The sequence below is a fragment of the Alligator mississippiensis genome, chromosome 1 (assembly GCF_030867095.1).
Source record: "Alligator mississippiensis isolate rAllMis1 chromosome 1, rAllMis1, whole genome shotgun sequence".
Taxonomy (NCBI): Eukaryota; Metazoa; Chordata; order Crocodylia; family Alligatoridae; genus Alligator; species Alligator mississippiensis.
The window spans coordinates 6,171,756-6,193,336 of NC_081824.1; the positions used below are offsets into that span (position 1 = coordinate 6,171,756).

General features: G+C 46.1%; 1 protein-coding gene across 9 annotated transcripts in view; it reads left to right on the forward strand.

The window, feature by feature from the left end:
• The window catches only part of HMBOX1 (homeobox containing 1), a 153,555-nt gene extending 133,677 nt beyond the window's left edge, over window positions 1-19,878 (forward strand). For 4 of the 9 annotated variants that reach the window (XM_014610233.3, XM_019483816.2, XM_059728434.1 and 1 more), the window contains 3 exons: window positions 1,809-1,903; window positions 2,101-2,202; window positions 4,259-19,878. In XM_014610233.3, the coding sequence (XP_014465719.1) occupies window positions 1,809-1,903; window positions 2,101-2,202; window positions 4,259-4,396 (335 nt within the window). In that variant the 3' untranslated portion in view covers window positions 4,397-19,878. The remainder of the gene's footprint in view (window positions 1-1,808; window positions 1,904-2,100; window positions 2,203-4,258) is intronic. The other 5 variants (XM_059728436.1, XM_059728441.1, XM_059728444.1 and 2 more) reach the window with 5 other exon arrangements.
• Window positions 19,879-21,581: the final 1,703 nt, after the last annotated feature.

Here is a 21,581-nt window from a genome sequence, read left to right on the forward strand (position 1 = left end):
TGCAGAATTGACCCCCTGGTGCAGGCCTATGCAGAATTCACACCTGCACACAAACCATGTGCCCTGCCATGTTTATGGTTTGGTGAGTCTGTTTCTTCGCACAGGAACATTAAAAACAATTGCCTATCCCCAAGATATGAATTCAGGTATTATTTATGCATTTTTGCTTACCGTCTTTAACACCTTTACAATATTTCCCAAGGAAATCGCCTCACAACATAAAACCGTGTTAATTGAACTTCAGTTTTAATTTATAGAAGAATAAAACCTTCCCCTCATTAAAGAAAATCATAATGAGCGGAGATACAAGCAGTGGTAGCAGCCCTGTCTAGTGCTCCTAAGTCCCTCAAGTCCTTTTGAAAACCTCCCCACTGTGTTTTTAGGCCTCAGTCCTGCGATCATGGCCCCACAGGACACAATAGCGGGTTAGAAACGCACTTGAAATAAAGCTTGGCTGGAAAACCAGCGTTTTTTTGCACAAAGGGATTTGAATTTTCAGAACTTGTTTTGGGAATTGCAATGAAGCCAAGGCCTTCAACATTTCAGGGGACAAAATGAGAGGTACGTGGTGAGAGAGGAAGAGAGACTGAACACATCTCTGCCCAGCCAAGGATAGCCAATAACCTGGGACTTGCTAGGGGTGTAAGCCTATAGAGACAGTCTCTCTCTTCCTTTCCTGTACTCTCTCTTTTATTTGGAGCTTTTCCACTTTGTATAAATAATTATTCACGTACCAGAAAGTCAGAGCGTGAATCTAACAGTGCTAAGACATGTACTGCATCTCCCACGTGCCAAGTGAGAGTCCTAACCACTGCACTGCTGGCCCTTCCACAGGAGCTGGGTGGTCACGTGCCTCTCATTTTGACCAGTAATGCCACCCCAAACGTGGGAAATCTTCCTTGTGGAAGTCTCATAGAGACAGCTGTATTTATCTGCAAACCAGGTGTGACAAAGATCTGGCCCGTGGAGCCGTATCATCCAGCCACGTGGTTTCTGGAGGTGCTGGGAAGTGGAGAGAGCAAGGCTGGGACCCAGGACCAGGCTCTGGTGTGCAGAGCCCAGTTGGGAACGCGTCTTGGTGGCAGAGGGGTGAGCAATGAGGACATTCATCCTCGCAGCTCCCTGACACCGTCTGTGCCACTGCTGGACGTGAGACCAGATCTGGCCCTGGGGTTTCGATGAATTGGCGTTGCCTGACATAAAAAAGCTTCTGTTGAAAAATTAACGACCATTTCTAATTTAGAATAATAACAATTCTGCAAAGGAGTCCATTTCCATACTTATATACGTGCTATGCAAGCACCTCACATTTCTTAATGGCTGTTCCTCAGAGCCGGTCTGCGGGGAAGGGGAACATATAGTAACTGCAGGGTAGATTCAGCAGTTTTCTCAAGGTCAGGCTGGGAGTCTATAGCGGAGCTGGGATTTGAATCTTAAATCTCCTGAGGTTTAGTCCAGTGCCTTGTCCTTTAGACATCCCTCATCCCTCTGTCTTATGGGGACATCAAGGCATGTCTAATTGCGGAATGAGCCCCACATGGCATCCTTAGTACGTGAGAGTCTGTCTACTACAAGCCAGGCAAAGACGGGAAGGCTTGAGGATTAGATTTAAGGACTGGACCCATACTCAGGTATCGTTGTAGCAGAAGTGCAAGCCCCAGACTATGCATAGCTGAAAGGACCGAGCTAAGAACTGAGCAGGCTAGGACCTGACCCTGCTAGTCCAGGTCCTTTAACAAGCTGGATTATTATTTTTTAATGATACTGAAGCAGCAGATAATTTAGGGAGCCATTTGCTTTTTTCGAAGAAGCAGCAATCCTGGAGAGCCATGGGATAGATGTACAGAGTCCTGGAGGCCACTCCAACAGCGACGATGTGGACGGGAATGACTATTCAGAGCAGGTGAGCCTCTGGGCTTGAGCCCCTTGTCCCTTATGTGCCCCTCGGACATTGCGGGGCCTTCTACCTCTCCCGAGTCAGATGTATTGTTGTTTTTTCTTTCTTGCAATTTTAATGGGGAAAGTGGAAGCGCACAGCTCCCCTGTTTGAATGTGTGAGAAACCAGTATTCACCCACATGGATTTATTGTCATACAACAGGACACTTGGCAAGTACGCAATGGGGAGGAGGAGGGACGATGTTCAGAGGGAGGCAGAGAAGCAGAGAAGGTAGAAGAAGACAGGAGGATCTGCTCCAAACAAGCAAGTTACATCATTCCACACGCAATGTTTGAAAATGCTAGGACAGTGTTAACTCACGCAGCACACCATGCATAATTCAAGCTCTCCTTATCCCTGGCACCATGGTAGTGATTGACCTTTGAGGAAAGCTGTACAGGTCTCTTAACAGTCTCTCTGGTGTACCGAGCTCAACCCTGCTTCCCTGTTAGGCATCCACATTCCCATCACTCCTCTTTTATTTCTCCTGGAACAAATGCATTTATTGTAACCTATTTTAGAACTGCTGTTGTTATGTGTATTTGAAGCCCAGACAAGTAGAAAGACAACCCCTGCCCTGTGTATTTTGTAATCCACTCATCTACTTGGTCCACAGAAGTTTTGAGAACTTCCTACAAGGTGCTAAGTGCGCTCCTTTCTCACTGCAGCCTGTGGGGAGCTCCCTCATGACCTTTTTGCTGAGGATCAGTCCCTGATTTCTGAGGATCAGTCCCTGAGATCACTCACAGACAAAGGGTGAAGGGGGAAAGGATATGACACCAGAGGTTTTAATACTTATTTGACCCCATACCGAAGTCCCACTTAGTATTGTTTCTTGATGCCACTGTTTGATTGTTTGCGTATTGTCTCTTTTTCTTTTTTTTCTTTTTTGCATTTTAACTCTTAACTGTTTATATTTTTCTTGGTTATGATATTTTTAACCCTTGACAGCAAATCCTCCCGCACTCTGAGCCCTCACCTCCCCTAAAGTTGATGACCCTTCCTTCATGCTCCTTCCTGATGGCTTGTTGAACAGTTCACTTAGATGGTTTCTATTTCTCCTACTCCTTGTGCTCCCAGGGCTGCACCCAGGTGTCTGCGGTTGGTTTTGAATAGGTTGCCCCTGGGAGAGGTGGTTGCTGGGGGGAGAGCGGAGTTGGGGGGTGCTGAATCCAGGTCCCAGATTTTTGGCAGAAGGTGATGCCACGTTCCCATCACTCGTGAAGTTGCTGCTGCTAGGGAGTGTTAAGGTCCATTTCTAGGCCAACCCCGGGGGAGTCGGTGGAGCTCCGTGCCACGTGGCTGCCCAGGATTAGAAACTTATGCATGGCTTGGGTAACATGTTTTGGAATTACAGCCAAACACACAGGAACTGACTGCTTACCTGAGACGTTGCTCACTGTCCCATTTCTTTCTTTCTCTTCTTTTTTCTTCCCCTGTTTTATCCAACCTATTTTGGACAGAGGAAAAATAATTAATTGCATCAAAAAAAAAAAAAAAAGTATGCACTCACAGCTATGTATTTGGCCTGAGACGCAATACAAATCAGTTGATTGCTGTTAGGATTTTACTAAAAAAGTGGCATCCCTGTGTTGGACCCAGTGCCTCCCTTCCTGATATCGGCTCAAAAAAGCACACACTTTGCTGTGTGTGTGTGGAAGGAAGTCTCATCCTATGGATGTCCTGCTATAAGTGAGACATTTATTCCTATTGTTTAGAAAAGAGACAAATGATACAAAGGCATATACGGTGACAGCCACCCAGTTTATCTGAGGTTGCACTGCAGCCAGTGCTGTCGCCCCTGGGTGTCTTCCCTTTAAGCGGGGTCAGGCCCACCACTGTGTGGCTGGCTAGAAGGTGTGAACCGCTCTGCCAATACTTGGGGGAGATCATCGCACCAGTTTTAGCGGCCGGGGATTTTTTCAGCTGATTGCTGTACTTACATATATCTAAATAACATACACCAGTTATGCATAATACAGTGTATTGTAGATGTGCGTATATTAATATTAGCCTGCAGTGGGAATCATTTTTTCCCCATAATTTAACATAGTCTTTGTAATGCTCCCATCCAGCCACTTTTTATCCATTGAAAATGAGCTCCATGCTCTGCCCCTTTCATTTTCCTTGAGCCTTTGTCTGCTCAGTGAGTGACTTTGACTCTTAAATGCATTCTCCATTTCTGTTCACTTTCTCCCCAGTTAGTGACAGTGTCATTTGGTGCCTTTACTCACTACTTTCAAAGCTATTTCAATAGCAGGTTGAATATTTTCCTAATTGATTAACCAAGCTTCATTTTTTTCCGTTTCTGCACACACAGGATGACAGCACTAGCCATAGTGACCATCAAGACCCTATTTCATTAGCCGTGGAAATGGCAGCGGTAAACCATACCATCTTGGCATTGGCCCGGCAAGGAGCTAACGAGATCAAGACAGAGGCTCTAGACGACGACTGATACAAAGAAGGGGGAGGGTCAAAACAAGAAGTAACTTAGTTTTAGACGTAGCACCTTAGCAGACTTTCCTCGGTCCTTAATATGTGTTCTTACAGTATAACTTTGCAGTTTCTTGTACGTCAGTTAGCTGTTAGGGTCTTGTTCTGTGAAGATGGCATGGTGCCCTCAGCCTTTGCATATACTCTCTCAGTATTAATTCCCAGTAAATAATCAATCAACCAACCAACCAACCTCCCTCTCCCAGCCCCAGTGGCTAGAAAATCTTGCTGCTCTGTCTTAGCATTCAAAGTGCTTCCAGGTATTTTAGACAGCCCTCAATTACAAGTCTTAGGCTACACTTAAAATCTTGGATACCCTTAGACATCATGTAAAACTAGTCTCTAGGCTTTTCCTTCTCCAAGACTGAAAGGATGCAAGCTGAGGTAGTGGCACAGGGTCGATGGACACCATATTGGGAGTATCAACAGAGAGTAAAAAGAACACTAGAAACCCCACGTCAGCCTGGGAACACGCGATTTCCAGCTGCAATAAGCCGTGCCTCACTGGTCACACAGTGACTTGATATACTTCTTTTGGGTGCTGTGCTGAGAATGTCCATTGGAAACACATTCACACATTTTGGTTGATGTTCACATAGTCAACACAGACATCCTATCCTCTACTCTCACAAGCTGCGTGGCTTAGTGGATAAAATACTGCCTTCTGCCTCTGGGACCATGATAGAAGCCCAGCCTGGGATCACATGAAAAATGAGCTGAATGTCTAATGGACGACAGTCCACTTCTCAAAACCACTATTCATTATCTGGCATGTCTAGCAGTGCCTGCTCAGAAGAGGTCTAGACTCTATTGCGCTATCTTAACGCAACTTCGCTTTTTCTTCTTCCTCCCACCTTTTACCCCTTCTGCTTGCCCCTCTCAAAAGCAGTGTTTTCAAGGAAGGTATTAAGGTCACAGAATGGGTGAATGAGGTTTTTTTTTGCAAATCTGTGTAAGCTAATGCCTGCATCCTAACCAGACTGAAAGGCTAACGGGGGACTTTGGTACCTAATTTCTGCTAGTTAACCATCATGACACAGCTCTCCCAAACACAAATGCTTTTTTTTGTAAAAGGCAGGAAGATTGCCTGCTCAAGAAATGGGGTGTGAATGTTTTTGTGTTCTCTTTACTCTGGCCTTGTTAAGGTGTGAGAAAACTATACTGCTGCGAGCAATTTAATTAATAATTGGAAGCCATACTGCTAATGGATGTGGTAATACTTGTAAAGGAAACCTACTTTAAGTAGCAGAAACTAATGGAATGGTTTTTTCCTTGATCATATGTAGCACTTTTGTTACTTTTTTCTTAAAGATATTTATATTTGATAAATCTTTTTTTATCATTTGAGAAGTCCAAATACCAAACGGCAAACTTGCATTACTGAGTCACCCTGCGATCACCTTGTCATCTAGTATCTGAATGATGAACTGTGTGTGCATCTAAGAAAATTACATCTGCTGGCATTGTGTGGAAATGATCTCTTGGCATCCTGATAAAATGATATGCGGCTGCCGGTAAAAGGAAACTATTCAGTGGAAGCAGCACAGGATGTGTTAGAGATGGGCAAGACTGTGTTACATTTTTTTAAAACAAATTTAATAAATTTACATAGCATTTCCACTACATCCCATTTTCTCTTCCCTGCTGCATGGAGTTAGCTTACGGAGGAAGGGGGCTTCGTTGAGGAAGCACGGGTTTCCTCTTTTCTTTTGAATGTCCACTTTTCAAGAGAGTGGGAAGTTCCTATGCCTTGGCTTGGTCTTCTGTTTTCCCTCTGCCTTGCACCACGCCTGCAAGTTGGAACCGGGAGAACGAGTTGCCAAGTCTTTAAAAAAATTAAAGAGGAAACTGTGGCTCCCAAGCAGGTTTTTAGCCAGCCTAAACCCCTTTATTTAGGGCACAGATTGACTTGATCATCTTTACTGTCTGTAAATCTTGTGACGACTACTTGGGTAAAGTGGGGAGGGAGCGGCGGGGTCTGTGCTTTGTCTCTGTAACTCTAGAGGATCGGCAGGGCTTGCCCCTGTCTTTCATTTATGGATTTCATTGGAGGATTTATATCCCCGAAGCAGAAAGAAGCCATCTTTTTGTTTTATTGTGTTCTCTGAGTAGGCAACTTCGCAAGTCCCATCAGGGCAGACTCAGGAAAGGAAGACACTGTGCAGACCCCGTTGTGGTTTTTCTCTCTTCCGGCCTGCCTACATGGGGGCGGTTGGATTTCCCAACCAGAGAAACACCCAAGCGTGCCCCACCCGCTCGATCCTGCTCGCACACTCCAAGCCCAAAAATATGCCAGCGAGGCCACTGCAAGACACCCCTCTGTGCTCGCTCTCGAGACCTCGGTCTCCAGCGTCTGTGGACCGCTGTGGAGCGGCTTTGGCAGCATCTTTCTGCATGGGAGAGTGAGACCAGGAGCAGGTGGGCAGCGTGGGGGGCCCTTGCAGCCAGGACACAGAGCCATCACGGGGGAGACGTGCCTTTTGGGTCTGTGTGAATCTCTCAGTGCCAGGAAGCAAAGGGAGAGGGGGTTTGTTGTGGAGCAGAATGATCCAGCAAACTCGCTTCAGTGGAATTTTACCTACTTATTCATACTGCAGTCACACACAGGGCTGACAGGCAACATCCACGATTTATTGTAAGGAGATTTTAATAATCGATGGCCTCTTTATGTTGGGGATGCCACGACCATTTATTCTAGCTGTTTCATTTTAAAAAGAACAGAATCAAACTGTTGGACGGCTGCAATTTCAGAAGAAATATGGCTTAAACCGCGCCTAAAAAAAAAAAATCATGGTTTCAGACAACACCTTTTTCAGAGACATCGGGAAGAATAAAACGAATGCGGTAAAGTCCAGACTCTGCGTGTTGCTGCCGTGGTGGGAGTTTGCAGCAGCGCCCCTAAAATAGCGGCGCTGCGTGCTGGCATACATGAGGAAATGTGGCTCCGGCGCTGACTAGCACCGTCATGCCGTTGCTGTATCTCATAACGCAGCTCCCATTATAAGGGATAGGCAGATGAATCATTTGTGTACAATTAGAGATCAGTGAGCCCTCCTGACTTGCTGCTTGTTAGTATGCAGCAGCCTCCCCTCTCCAGAGGATGATCACAGGCAGACTGTAAAAAAAAGAAATCCTGGCTAGGGCTACACAGGTGCTACCTCCATTTCTCTCTTGAGGTCCCAGATAATACGAGGAAGGAATTCACTCCTAGACATCACTAATTTGCTGATGGCATTCAGTTTTATCGTCTCTTTGCTGTCAGCCCATGGCGGAGGTTTCCTGACTAGCAGGCACTTTTGCTTTGATGAATGATAGCTGGTCAGTATTTAAGCTGTGGGAACCTGGGGCTGACATTACCCCTGCGAGCGGCTGCTGCAGCCCTGTTGCTCAGGGCAAAGGAAATGCTACTACTGGTGAGATATATCAAGTGCGCTGGGTGTCCCCCTCACCCAGGGAAGCTTCAACAGCCCTCTTGGGGGCCGTTTCCATCTCCAGGTTTCTTTTAAAGTCAGGCCTCATCTCTACGCTGTTCAGACGTTGAGCACATCCAAGCGTTAATTGACTCTCACTTCGGTTCCCTTTGAAATGGATCTGGGAGCTGAATCCGTTCCAGGAGGCAGCTCTCCTCTCGTTCTGCCGACAAGGGCGAGGGAACGGAGGATGCCTTCCGCGATACGCGCTGGTCTCTGGTACGCTAGCAGACTTCATGCTGGCTCACGATGCCTTTGAGACGGGACTCAGCGTCTCTTGCCATCCTCCAAAGCCAGAGGCGTGGGCTGGACTGCGCGTGCTGCCTGAACCGAGCCTGGTGCATTCGCGCTGGGACTCCTGCCCGTGAAGTTGCTCAGGGTTCCCTGGCGGCCGTCTCCTGGCTCCAGGTCAGGTCTTTCTTTTCAGGTTCATTCATCTTTGACCATTTTATAGTTCACCTTTTCTTCCACTCCCCCCTTCTGCTTCTTTGCCCAGGTTGTCTGGGCCGAATGCATTAATTTAAATGTTTTTACCGAGTCCCAGCTTTTTCCAAAGGATCCATAAAGTGATAATTAAAATAAGTAGACACAGCAGCAAGCCAATGGCTTTTCTTTTGATGCCCTGCTGCTGTAGAGGCATCTTTGCATATGTTACTTACTAACGTATCATTACAACACCGCTAATTGGCTCATACGGACAGGTTCTGGCCAAATCGGGGGGGTTTAGCTAAAACCCATGAATATTTTTCAGCCGCTCTGTGTCCGTCTACTTTGCAGGAAGAATTTTCATCCTATGAGAAATGGATCTAAAATGCAAAGTCTGGATCCAGCTTCCTAACATCCTGGAGTAATTAGCTTCATAATTTTGGTTCAGACAACCTGTAACTGCAGTTGCAACCTGCACGGCTTATGGTTCACTTCTTCATTTCTCGCACACTCTTATTTTGTGCCATTGACCAAAAAGGAGTTGAATGAGTCTGTTTTTATCACCAGCATTCATTGACCAGCCTTTCCCGTGGCTGGGATTTTTAATTTTGTTTTTTAGATTTGACAAGCTATAGGAATCGCTTTCTTTTGCAATTTGGCAAGATGATGGCTATCGCGTCTCATGAAAAGGTAGTAAAATCATAGATACGTAATGGCTTTATAGCAGTAGGACGGTCACCTGGTATCCAGAATATTAGAAATGTCGGACTGTTTTGCCTTCAAAGAGGGGAAGCTAGCAACCTAATTTCCCTAATGTTTTCAGCTTCACTCTTTGACGTAAAAACTTTCTTGCAGTGCCGGCTGTAGACAAAAACATCATGCTAGCTTCCCTTGGGTGGTCTAATTAGACACATCACTCAGAGGTTATCTGGAAATTGCAGCTGGATTCCACTGGTCGGCTGGATACCGTCCTTGATCCCGCGTACGAATCAGAGCTGCAAAAGCGGTGTGAAGATTTTTAAGGACACATAACACCACAACCGCTCCCAAACCATAGATTCCCACTTTCCTCCATGACGTTTTTTGAGTCCAAGACTTAGGTTTGAGTTCATCTCTGGTCTCTTATATACCGTGAGTAAGGGACCGTGAGAACTGGTCACTGTGATGGTGTTTACTGTGGATTTTGCGTAGAGGAAAATCTTCCTTCGAATTCCCGTCGAAGCAGTTCGTTTCTGATACCTGTGCAAGTTGCTAGGTTTGTATTTCCACTAGCCCGGGCGTTGTGATTTCAGTATTGCTTGGTCTTCATCCGCTAGGGAATTCCTTTCTTCTTTCAGGTCGCAGTTTGCTGCGTTGTGACCAGCAAATTCTGCCCGTCTCATCAGAAGAAACTTCCTTGCTCTTACTCAGCAAAGGGCTTCCCGTCCAAGTAGTAGTTGCACTCTTTAATGCTATTTTTTTATTGACCAATACTAGATTTTTATTAAAATCTTAAACTTTTAGGCAATAATCTTGTTTTGGTTTGGTCTCTTTCATTTGACACGGGTCTTATTGCTTTGGCAAGTTTTTTTGGGAGGGGGGGGAAATATTTGTATGTCAGTGAAGTCAAACGTGTATTCGTTGTTGTTAGGCAGTTGTGGGTTTGTCTTTTGGTTTCTAATGCCTTCCTGTTGTATTAATTGGGGCTGTATAGAGACCGGCTCACTTGTTTGCAGTTTTACCGAGTCAGATATTTTCATTAATATTCCCTTGGGGTCAGGTTGGTGACTGATCAGCAGCGTGCTGCAGTTCCTACCAGGCTTTTCAACATAAAACATTCCTCCTTCTGCTTTTTTACAGCTAGGATATTTACTCAGGATTTTGACTCAGCTGTCAGCCAACAGACATTTGGCTAACTGAAGAGTGACCCGCAAACCTTCTCTTTACATTTCCACTAATGCGATTTGCAGTCTCGAAACTGTCCCATTTAAAGCTATGGCACGCTCTGTGAAAAAGAGGTATTTCAGAGGTGGCAGCTACAAATTAGATTTCAAAGGTAACAAAACGTATTTGTCTCTTTTGAGCGAGATGCTTTATAACTACAGGAGCAGGCTCGCTCATTGGAGCACGATCAGCAGCCGATACGTTTTGAAGGTGGCATTGGGGGGAAAAGGGCTCTCTTTGGCCAGCCCAAGGGTTTCGCCCGCTCTCCTTTTTTTTAAATGGTAGTTTCATAGCATCAGTGAAACATGGAGGTGCAATAAATATATCTAGGGATCTAAGAAATTGTCTGTCCTCTTGACCTAGTGTTTTATACCCAGAAGTATCTTGGAGTGATTTGTTCATGTCTGTTTTTCAGCTCTCTGTCTATCAACCATACTTGATTCGGTGGCCAAAATGATACGGACAGTAGTATACCGGAATCGGCTCCCCGAGTTAGAGGACAGCAGCAGGCTCTTTACGGAAATGCGTGTCGTACTTCAGTTTGTATTAACTGGGAAATTTATGTAAATATATTTGGTTTCTTCAGGGTCTCTCTTACCCAGCCTCACTAAGGTGGTTTTGAAGTACTCGGCCTTATCATTTCAAAGCGCTATATCACACTGACAGATTGTCAAAGAAAGATATGCCAATTATCTTTTTTTAATCCCTTTGCGTGATTGGCTCTTTAGTTTTCGCCAGCCTGAGAAATAGCAGTCCGCGGATACTCCACGGCTTCGTGCTTTGCAAGTTCTTTCCGGGAAGCACTAACTGCTCCAGCCAGCAGTGCAGATGATACAAGTAGGCGCGCGTGTAGTAATACTATTGAGCCATAGTGAACTGCATAATGGATCTGTGATATCCGTGTACAGTGCAGCCCGTACGAGCGTCGTGCCAAATTGTCCATTCCATTTCCATTTTCTCTCTCTCGTTTTTAATGGGAGCCGGTGTACTCTGCTGTAATTCACTCTCAAATTCCTACTGATCTGTGTTGTGATCAGGCGAAGGTTTTGCTAATTCTTTTCAAACTGTAGCCATGGTAATTGGGTGGGTAGAGCGAATACATAAAAGTGTAATGGCCGTTGTTCTAAATGACTGGGCGTCCTCCTGACATGTAATTAGCTGCTTTAGGAAGACGTAGATTGGCATGGTCATAATTAAATGGATTTCTGTCCTTTATGTGCTTGAGAACAGCAGATCTTCCACCCTCTAATTCCCTTCAGTACCAATGTCCTCAACTGTTTGGAACAGCTACTTAGTAAACTCAAACGATGACCTGTTCCTGCTGGTGGGACTTATAATGCTGGAGACGAAAACGGCCTTTAGTTTCCTGTGGAAAGCTGCTTTCTCTTGTCTTGGCCATATCTGCCTTGTTTCTTATTGTGTCACAGTATTGTTTTTTAAATGCAAAGACTTCATGTTTTCCATTTCTGCAAGGCTGATTGCTAGCTAACCAGAACACCGGTTCAGTTCATTATCAGCATTATTATTTATTTTTGTTGCTGGCGTGTCTAAGAGCCTTAGTCACGGACCAGCACCCAGGTTTGCTACCTACATTGCTTTCATCCTGACCCAGTCATGGGAATATGCCAGTTGTATTGTGGGTGTCCAAGCATGGACTAGACACCTCTGATGTCTGCTTTAAGTCGTCTTCTTGTGGTGTCTTATTCTGCTATATTAGTAGCAGTTCCAAGTTTATTGCTTCTTGATTACTAGACTGTTCATCATTGCTTTAGGCATTCATTCAGCATATGCCTCCAATATAACATGTGATGGAGGATCACGCACGGTGGTGAGCCAAGCTGCCTTCACTCACTGCCCACTAATGCTTTCCCATGCGCTTTTTTGGAGTTGACCAGTAAGCAGCTTTTTCTGCTAACAGATCTTGAGTACAGCTGGGCTACAGCTAGACTGCAATCTCTCCCCTAAATTTTCTCACCACTGTTTCCACAAGTGCAGCTCTTGTCACTGTCATTCTCTTGGAGAGACCACATTTAGGGATTTGGGCACACGAAAGGTGCGGGTCGGTCCCTGCTGGGATTTAAAAAGGTGTCTGAGCAGGTTAGGTACCCAGTTGTCGTTGACTTCCAAAGGGAGCTAGAAATCTAACCCAGCCAGGTACTTTTTGTGAATCCTACTAGAAAGTTGTCTGCATCTGGAGGGGACTCCATGCCTTGGAAATCTGGCCCGTTGATCAGTGCGAGCCAGGCTGACACGGTGGTTAAAGTGTTGTTGACTCTCACTCTTCCAGTGCTGCCAGTGTTAGCGGCTGGAAATTTTGGAGCCAGGGTCAAGAGAGTTGACTGTAATATGTATAAAGCTTTAGACATTGGCTGTTACTGATTGCTGGCATCTGTTTAACTTCCTGAAGTCTTCGCTTATTTGCCTAATTATAGTCTTAGATGTGATGTCAAGACCAGAAAAGTCACATTAGTGATATACCTTTATAATTAAGAAGTTAACCTCAGCCTTCCCTTACATTTGACATCATTTCAGAATTTTTATAGTTATCTATTGAATCGTTGGAGGAGAGTAAAACGAGATAATGGAAAGTAAATCGTTAATAAATCTTCTCCACCCCATATATTCCATTAAGAATATTAAGTATATATTTCATTCCTTGAGGCATATTTGACTTTGGTAATGCTTATTATTTAAGTTTCCCTGCTGATAAAGTTGCTGCTATCTCATCTTGACAGGACTTTGGAAACAGCACCGTAAACATGCCTGTACCGCTAGCCAGAGCCGGGGACCTGGAGTTATCAGCTCATCAAGCAGATTTTCTTGCTCGGTAGTGTGAGGCATTGTGTTTGTCTGTTGTGACTAGCAACCATACCTTTGAGACTAAAATTGAATCAGATCTTCCTTAGCACATTTCAAGCTGCCTTTTTTTCCAAGATGTTGGGTACACAGTCCACGTGTGCTTTCCAAGAGAGAATAGGGAATTGTGCCTTATGTCTCTAAACATTATAGAGCTTTGGTTATTTTATAATAAATGCCTTTTTAACAGAAGTCCTCAGATCGCTTTCGGTTTCACAAACGTGTGCTTAGAGCGGGAAACAGATAAATGTGGTCTTGAGCAAAAGGTGGCTTTGTAAACAGTGGGTATGTCGACACGCGCACACTTACTGCGCACTAACCTAAAATTACTGTGCGATACGGGCATGTGTGTACTGCACAGTAACTATGGCGACTTATGCTGACATGGGCGTAAATCTGCTACCGGCATAATGCAGGTAGCAAATTTACACTCGAGTAGTTACTGTGCAGTAATGCACATGTAGATGTGAAACTGCACAGTAACACTGTATGTTTGGACTGACTTAGGACTAACTTTACTCCCAAGTCGGTCCACACACAGCATTACTGAGCTGTAACACCTGCATGTGTAGACACCGGCTTAAAAACCACTTACTGCACAGTAATTTACTGCACAGTAAATGCACGTGTAGACACGCCCAGCGTCACTCTGTTACTTCCTGGACTTTCTTTGTTACCTTCTGAATTAAATCTGCTTAATTTACTGGCGCACATACATGTTTAACCTAGGCAGTGTCCAACAGTTGAGTAGCTATAGAAGAACGAGGGTTGTCCCATCCTGTTGTGCGCCAGCTGCTGTTACAGCCGAGACATGCTCTGGATTGGGCCACAGTTCTGATTGCAGGGTCAAGAAGGATCAGATATGGAGGCTGGTGAAACTTTGCTTTGATTTTTGCAAAGAAAAGAGGACATTTGACAGGACTATCTCCTAACAAATAGAGAGACTAGGAAGAGCCTACCTAGTCGTGTGCTCCCTTCCCTAAAGCAGGACTGCCCAGACAGCTTCGCTCCTTTAACTGCCTCTCTCCAAAAGCTTCCGGTGATTGGGCTTCCACTACTTACCTTGCTCAACTTAAAGTTATTCCTGACATTTGAGCCTCAGTTTCCTTCCTACACATACCTCCCTAGACTGCTGTGAGCCGTGGATTTCCTTCTGAAGCCAACTCTTTTTCCAGGTGAAGACTCGGCCCCTTCTTTCCAAGCTGCACTCCTGTTTCTGTATATGCCACTGTCCGCTTCCCTGATCCCATATTCCTCATCGCCGTCTCACCTCAGTAGGCCTTTCCTGAATTGCCTCCACTTGACTTCTAATTTCTTATACTTGAAGAGCCCCAGCCTGAACCCTGTACAGTTAGCATCACTTATTATGCATCTCTGAAGCACAGGGCTCCCATCAACCTCTTCGTCAGAAGAGCACGACACATCCAACCCAGCGTGGCACCGAATTTGGTTTTCGGTGCATTGTGAAATGAATTTTTATTTTCTATTTACCCGGAGGCCCCATTTTTTCCTCAATAACCTCCTTTCCCCACTTACTTTTGAAGCTTAGATAAGTCAGTAAATCTGGAGAACAGCAGCTCTAAATATTGTCTTCTCATTAGTATCTAAACGAACCCTTACCTGGGCAGTCGACCTGCCAGAATAGGGTAAGTCCCTGCACCTCAGTAGATGATGGGATACCAGCAAATAATTTTCAAGTATGACAAAGTGTTTCACCTACTGGAGTCTTTCGCAACCAACTAATTTGACATTTGTAGCACACAATTAAGGCCCTCAGGTTTGTCTGATCTGATTAGTTCTTTATGTAAATCACTGTTTAGTGCTTACCTCCTTGCATCAAGATTACTTGTTGTTTCCCACACCCTTTCTTCCCCCTTACAATCTAAAAATGACTCTCTCTTCTTGTTTGGCGCCTTCCTACCTTCTCCAGGTACAGGCACTTTATTACTTTTGAGCTTTTGGGCAGATTATTTAGCCAGTTTTTTAATCCAGTTGAATATTACTTCTGTCCAAGTCAACATATGTTAACGCTTCCCCTAGGATGTCATACGGTGTTGTATCAAATGCCTACTCAAAGTCCAGATATATATTGTCCACACCAAAGTATAGATATGAGACATTTTATAAAGTCCGCTCTCTGTCCGTAAAAAAAAAAAATATTGACTCATAAATTCGGGCAATTTACAGATGGTTTTTCACTCGCAACATCCTGAACGACATAACTCAGTGCCAAGGGTTTTGGACCACAGTTAAAGGACACTGCCAGGACATTATGTTTCAAGGATTAATTGTGTTATGTTCTCTCTCCTGATGCTGGAAACTTTTAACTGGGGAGAGTTGTTTGTGCTTTCTTGGTTTGCACACTGGGTTTATATTGCCCGTCTCTTTATCCTCGGAGCTTCAAGGAGGATAAACAGATCTGCAAGTCCAAGAGACTTCCTAGTGAGCTCAGTGCTCACCTCTTGCAGGTCTGAGACCTGCTGTTCACGCTTTACAGCCAGGATAGTTTTTATTTGCTTAGGTAAGAGGTGGGTTGGACAAATGTGAGCCGAAGGGATTGCTTGCATTTTGCTGATGGAGTATATACAACCACGGTTCACGTACTGGTTTTCCAACCGTGACTATCACCCGGTGACACCTCTCTCCATTCCCCAGCTGCTGGGTACATCCCAGAGTCAGCCTGAGTCCGGCTCCCCATGTTCCCCCGTTCCCAGTGGACCTTGTCCCAACTCAACCCAGCTCATTCATTTGCAGGTAGCAGTTTCTCATTGCGGTGCTTGTAGAAAAGCAGAAACACCCTCGCAGGCCTTTTACATCCAGCTGTCGTGTTAGCGTCATCGTTCTGCGCTGCGTGCGAGCCGGGCTGGGGGAGAGCGGGGTGAGCCCCCAGGCCCTGCCTGAGCAAGCCACTGAACCAAGAGAAAGCAAGGCTAGTATGGGAATAACCCATCCCAACGAGATCTAGTTCCTACAGCGCTGTGGCCTACGGGTGACCGATAAGCCAGTTGCATCCCTAGGGCGCTCTCTTTTCCTTGACTTTATAATCTTTCCAAGCCTGCTGGCTGCCCAGTAAGTGGGAAATGTGTGCTGGACCTTGATTTTTTTAAAATTTTTTTTATTATTATTGTCAATTTAAAAAGTGCCTAAGTAGCAGGTCTCTAGAGTGGATTGGAGGAATCGAGCTAGACCTCGCGTCCCTCCGAAGAAGAGGCTCCTGTCTGCGGTCCTTCCAGGCGCAAAACTCCCAGCAACTTGAGCGGGAGTCCCGGGCCTGGAGCCCCCGCAGACACAGGCCGGAAAGAAATCCTCGTTGCTTCCTCCTGCTGCCTTTCCCCTCCCCGCCTTGCACCGGATACTTGTTTGTAGTTGTCTTAGGAAGCTCGTATTGCTCAGTAAGATCCTTATAATCTTTGTTTTGAAGGGTGGGGGGGCAGAAAAGCCTTCAACAGAATTCAGTCTCTGCTTATTAAATGATAGGAAGCTGCCTGTAGGATCCCAGTGACAAATGATTGTGTGTGTATGAATCATGCATATCTGGATAAACATACATCCGAGCGTCTGGATAGGAGTGACTAATGCGCATACATAATCACCACTCGGAGTCGTAGACGCAGTTTCCTTCTATATTCTTAATTATTTCTAGGTTTACGATAGTGACACCTGTTCAACATCGTGTCAAAACCATTTAACCATTGGCAGGTGGTTATCATTTTGTAAACACGTCCATGAAAATTTAATGCTGATAAAAATATAGGCATCTTCAGTGCTGGCTTAAAAAAAAAACCCAACCAAAACCCCGTATGAAGGGAGACTTATATTTTGTGACTGTACTAAAAACAAATGATACAATAAAACACCACCATTAGGATTTATTGGTACCACTTAAGGATCCCGACAACGATAGCAATCCATATGTAGATGCTTTATTTTTCATTAATAATAGGATGTTGATTTTGTTCTGACAATTTAATAATGTGTATGAGTTGCGAAGCCGTAGGTAATTACTCTTGGTGAAGCTAGCCATGAGTAGATCTCTTCTGCAGAGGACAGAAAATTAAGTTGGAGGACGATGACGGGTGTTGATAAAGCAATGATCAAATGGGAATCTATTGCTGTGGTACTAATGAAAATGAAGTCTCCGCGGAGCCTGTAACACGCGCGGGCTGTCCAGCATCGCCCCGTCACCCGGCGCTATCGATGCCTTTTTTACAGGGGTCCTTTTTTTTTTTTAACAGAGTGATTGTCAATAGCCGTGGTCGTAATTGAAACGAGATTAATGTGATCGCGAGTCTTGCAAACCTAGACGTGGAACGGTATCAGAGGCAAAAAAAAAGGAAAGAAAAGAAAAGAAAAATCTATTTCTTTAGCGTGACTGGATTTGAATGTGCAAAAAACAGAAAAAAAGCCCAGCAAAGTGGTAGGGCGTCCCATTTTTCATTTCAGAAGTCTGTGCATCTTCATTTTGTCTCCACGTAACACCGACTCCGGGGCGAGGGGAGGGACCAGCCGACCGTGCGTCCGTGTTGATGAAATGGCGAGTAAGCATGACTACAGGCGCGGCAGTCACCCGCGGTTATTTCGCGTGTCTGCCAAATGCATAGATGAGCCGCGGCCGATCTTTGCTGGTCAACGTAAGCCCGCCAGCCAGTTTCCTTCTGTGTCTGTTTTTGTCCCGAGTTTTCGTGCACCCTCCATCTCCCATAACGCGCGCCCTTGATGGAAGCCATCCCCGTGTCTCATCTGCTGTAGGTGTTCGGCCTACCTCAAAAGGGAACCGTGGTGTCCTAGACTCATCCATCCACAATCTCGTTCGCATTAGCACTAACGCCCACTCCCGCGCCTCCATCCACACACTGGAATGTATATCCCCCTCCCCCCGTGAGTAACCTCTTGACCTGGTCCTTGCTGTAGCCACCACCAACTCCTATTGCAAATTGGATGCTGCTTTAAATGTGAAAACAATTGTTCAAAAAGCTATAAAAACCTGAATGAAAGCTAAAGCTGAATTTATAAGCCTTGTTGCATATGAGCCAAAAGTGCAAAAAGCTCTATATAATGAACTAACCTGCCACTCATATAAATATAAATATATATAAATATATTAAAATCAGACTGTTCTACAAAATTGTGTATTTGTATTTTTGTGTACGTACAATTTTCTGCTAAGCAGAAGGAGGATGTAGTATAGGATGATGTGAGAAGAGATTTTGTTTAATCATATTTCTCGGTTACTTATTTTTGTTAACATCCAGATGCCTGTCTTTGTCTTATATGTGTATGACACTGTTCGGAAGCTGCAGTATCCCTCTCCCCCAGGTAGCTTTGAATCGGATATTTTCAACCCTTTCCGTGCCGAGGGCATTGGGTAACGCGGGCAGCATCGCCGGGCGGCACGGCGAGCCTGGGTCAGTTTGTCTGAACAGGGCCTCTTGCTTGCCTGAAAGGGCGCGTACGCCACTCGCGTCCCCAACAGGCCGTGGGAAGAGACATCCGACTCCCACGGCCATCAGTGACGCTGGGGAGCCTCGCAGGACAGGGCGCTTTTCCAGTCTCCGCGGCCCCTAGTTGATCCTTGGCCCCGAACCACAGCGCACCGAGCAGAGCAGCGGCGGGAGGGAGCGGGCCCAGGAGCACCCCACTGGTAGGAAGCAGCCGGCAGAGCAAGGAGCCCCACGCGGCCGTACCGTCCCCCACGAGGGAGAGGGCCTCTGGACACGGCTCTGCAAGAGGGCGAGGGAAAGGGCACGGGGGTCTCGGCTGCTGCCTCCACTGCAGGGCGGTCTTCCTCCCCGGGGAAGCACATCTGGGGCATCTCTCTCTGTTAGGCTTGAAAAAAAAAATCTGCATCAAGCTCCCCAAACACTACGGCATCCCGTTTGCACCATAATTTGGGCCAGGCTCTAAGGTTTCCCGCTGTGCATCTTATTCGGTAAGAGCCGGTCCCTTCGTCTACGGCTCGATCCGGCTTGCCACGAAGCCTCCAAAAATTCCTTGGAAAAATTGCCGAGTTTGCCCAGAGCCCAAACGCATCCCCGCGCTGGTCGTTGCGTGTAGCTGCTGTCTAAACAAAGGAAGAAGGAGGCTTGCGCTTTGCGTGTGCGCTGGGAACACGACACGAGAGCCGGGGCTGGGGAGGGGATGAAAGCAGGGCCGGGGCACAGCGTGAGCGAGGTACAGTCTTGTTGCTGTAGGGAACGGGTCTGGGCTCTGCATCCTGCTCGGGCGCAGACTTGCTGCGTAGCCTTGAAGCAAGTCACATCCTTGTCCCATGCCTCAGTTTTTCCATCTGCAAAATGGGGATAATAATGCCTCGCTTTTGTAAAGCACTTCCTGACACGGGAGGTGTTATACAAAGGGAAGGTTTTATTAAGTTCTCCCCTTCTGCCCCATAGTTGTTTTCTCCTCTTCTTTTTGTTTTTCCAATTTACTTTTGAAATGACTGTTGCCACAGGGAGAGGGATACTGCATCTCTACACGTAGGGCTCATATTTATAACAATGTGTAATGACTGTAGCAGAAGTCCTTGTTTCTATATGTGAATGGACAGAGAAACAAGTGCTCTATTGTATTGGTTAAACTAGTTAAAATGAGTCCTGTATCATTGTATCTCCTATTCTGGATTAGTGCCTTTTGGACAGTAGACTGTTCTGTAATTAAACTGTAGTATAACTGCTTTTTTGTACAGTTTTGTTTTAATAAAACTTTTTTTTAATTTGTGTTTATTTTAGTATTGTACCTATTAGAAAATAAAAATGTATAACTGAACAAAGACGGGGGCTGTGCTATCCTTCTTTCCTTGCAGTGTCTTTTTCTTTAACCACGAGGCCGTTGCTCGAAGGCCGGCCAGGGATACAACCGAAGCATGCAAGGGTCTGGGCCGGCGCACCTCTTCCTTTACCAACTTTAATAGGAACTTTTTCATGCAAACTGAACGGCTTTGTGGCACGGTCCAGGCCGCTCTTCCTGCTGCCGGCGGTGTTTCTAATTCTGTATTGAATAGTCATTGAGCGCCACGCGCAAGCAGCGGTGGGATAATGCTCGCTGGAGGGTAGGTGCCATACCCCAAGCTGTCCTTCGACCCGATCCAAGGTAGCGCGCATCTCAGCAGCCTTACCCGAGACCTTCCAAAAAAGCCACAGACACAAAGGTGGTGCTTTTCCCCCCTGTAGCTTGATGCAAGCGAGCTTTGAGTCCTACCAGCTCTGCCCCCACTGCGTGACCCCTGGGCCCGTTGTAGGCTGCGAGGCGGGGACAGGCTCCTGAGCAAACGGCTGGTTATAACCAGACTAGAGATCTCTGGGGGAGTTTGCAAGGCTCCCATCTAGAAAGGCAGACCGAGCTATCCCCCCAGCATCGATTTGATACGAAAGGCAACGAAAAAGAAAAGGCAGCCCCACGAGGACAGTGTTTTCAGGGTCACTTTCCTCATTCTATTTGCATTTAAGTTTTAAATGAATTCTTAATGCTTTAATGTGTTTCATTTCCTTTGATTATTCGGTTTTCGTGGTGCTTTATAAAAAGCCAAGAAACAGAACAAAGACCAGACATCTCCTAATGGATGCGGGGGTAGCTGCCTGGTCTCGACTAGCGTTGTGCCCCCGGAGTAGCTTGCCTTGAGAATACAAGTAAAAATGAAATCTTCTCGGCCTGTGGCTTCGTGTACGCAGCAATACGGGGACAAACCAAGAGGGGCAAATACTTGCAAGGGGGTGGGAGCCTGCTCTCCGGTACACGCATGGCTAAGCGATGGTAGCAATAAGAAAGGGTACAATAGCCCTTGGAGCCCATCGGTGTCGGTACCAGTGGTGCAAACAGGAAGGGACAGTCCCCACGCAGAGGATGCTGTCACTAACCACCGAGGGGGAGAAGGGATGTGCTTGTACCCTCAGCTATACAAGCACCGACAGCCCGACCTGGTTCACCCAGGCTGCGAGCACGTCCCAAACCCTGACTGAGCATCACAAGCCGTGTCGAAAGGCTGACCATGAATTAGCGGCCAAAAAGGGAGAGGATCCCTTCCGAAACACCTGGCCTTAGCCATGCCCATCTACCCCGTGCAGCTTGTCCAGCATTGCACCAGGGAGGTGTGCCCACGCCAGGGATTCAATCCGAATCTCTCTGTCCAGCACCTTCTGGCTCGTAGTCCACGGGCGTGCTGACTTTTCCACGCACCTGTTGAAATGCACGTTCAAAGCAGCGTGCCTTCAACCGACTCGTAGCTACTGCTTGGACAAAGGGGCTCTATTTTAACGGGAAAAGAAAGTGAAGTCTGTGAGAGCTAGCGTGCCTTTCAAGAAAGGTGGGGGAAAGAGGTATCCTTTGTTCGTGTGGCTCACTTGCTCAATGCCTTTTAAAAATAGCGTTGGCCAAAGACCATCACATCCAGCCCGGTTAGAGTCGAAGGAAGCATTACAATCGCCTTCCAGGAAGGGAGACTCGGAACAAAGTAGCTGCACTTCAAACGCAAGCTGC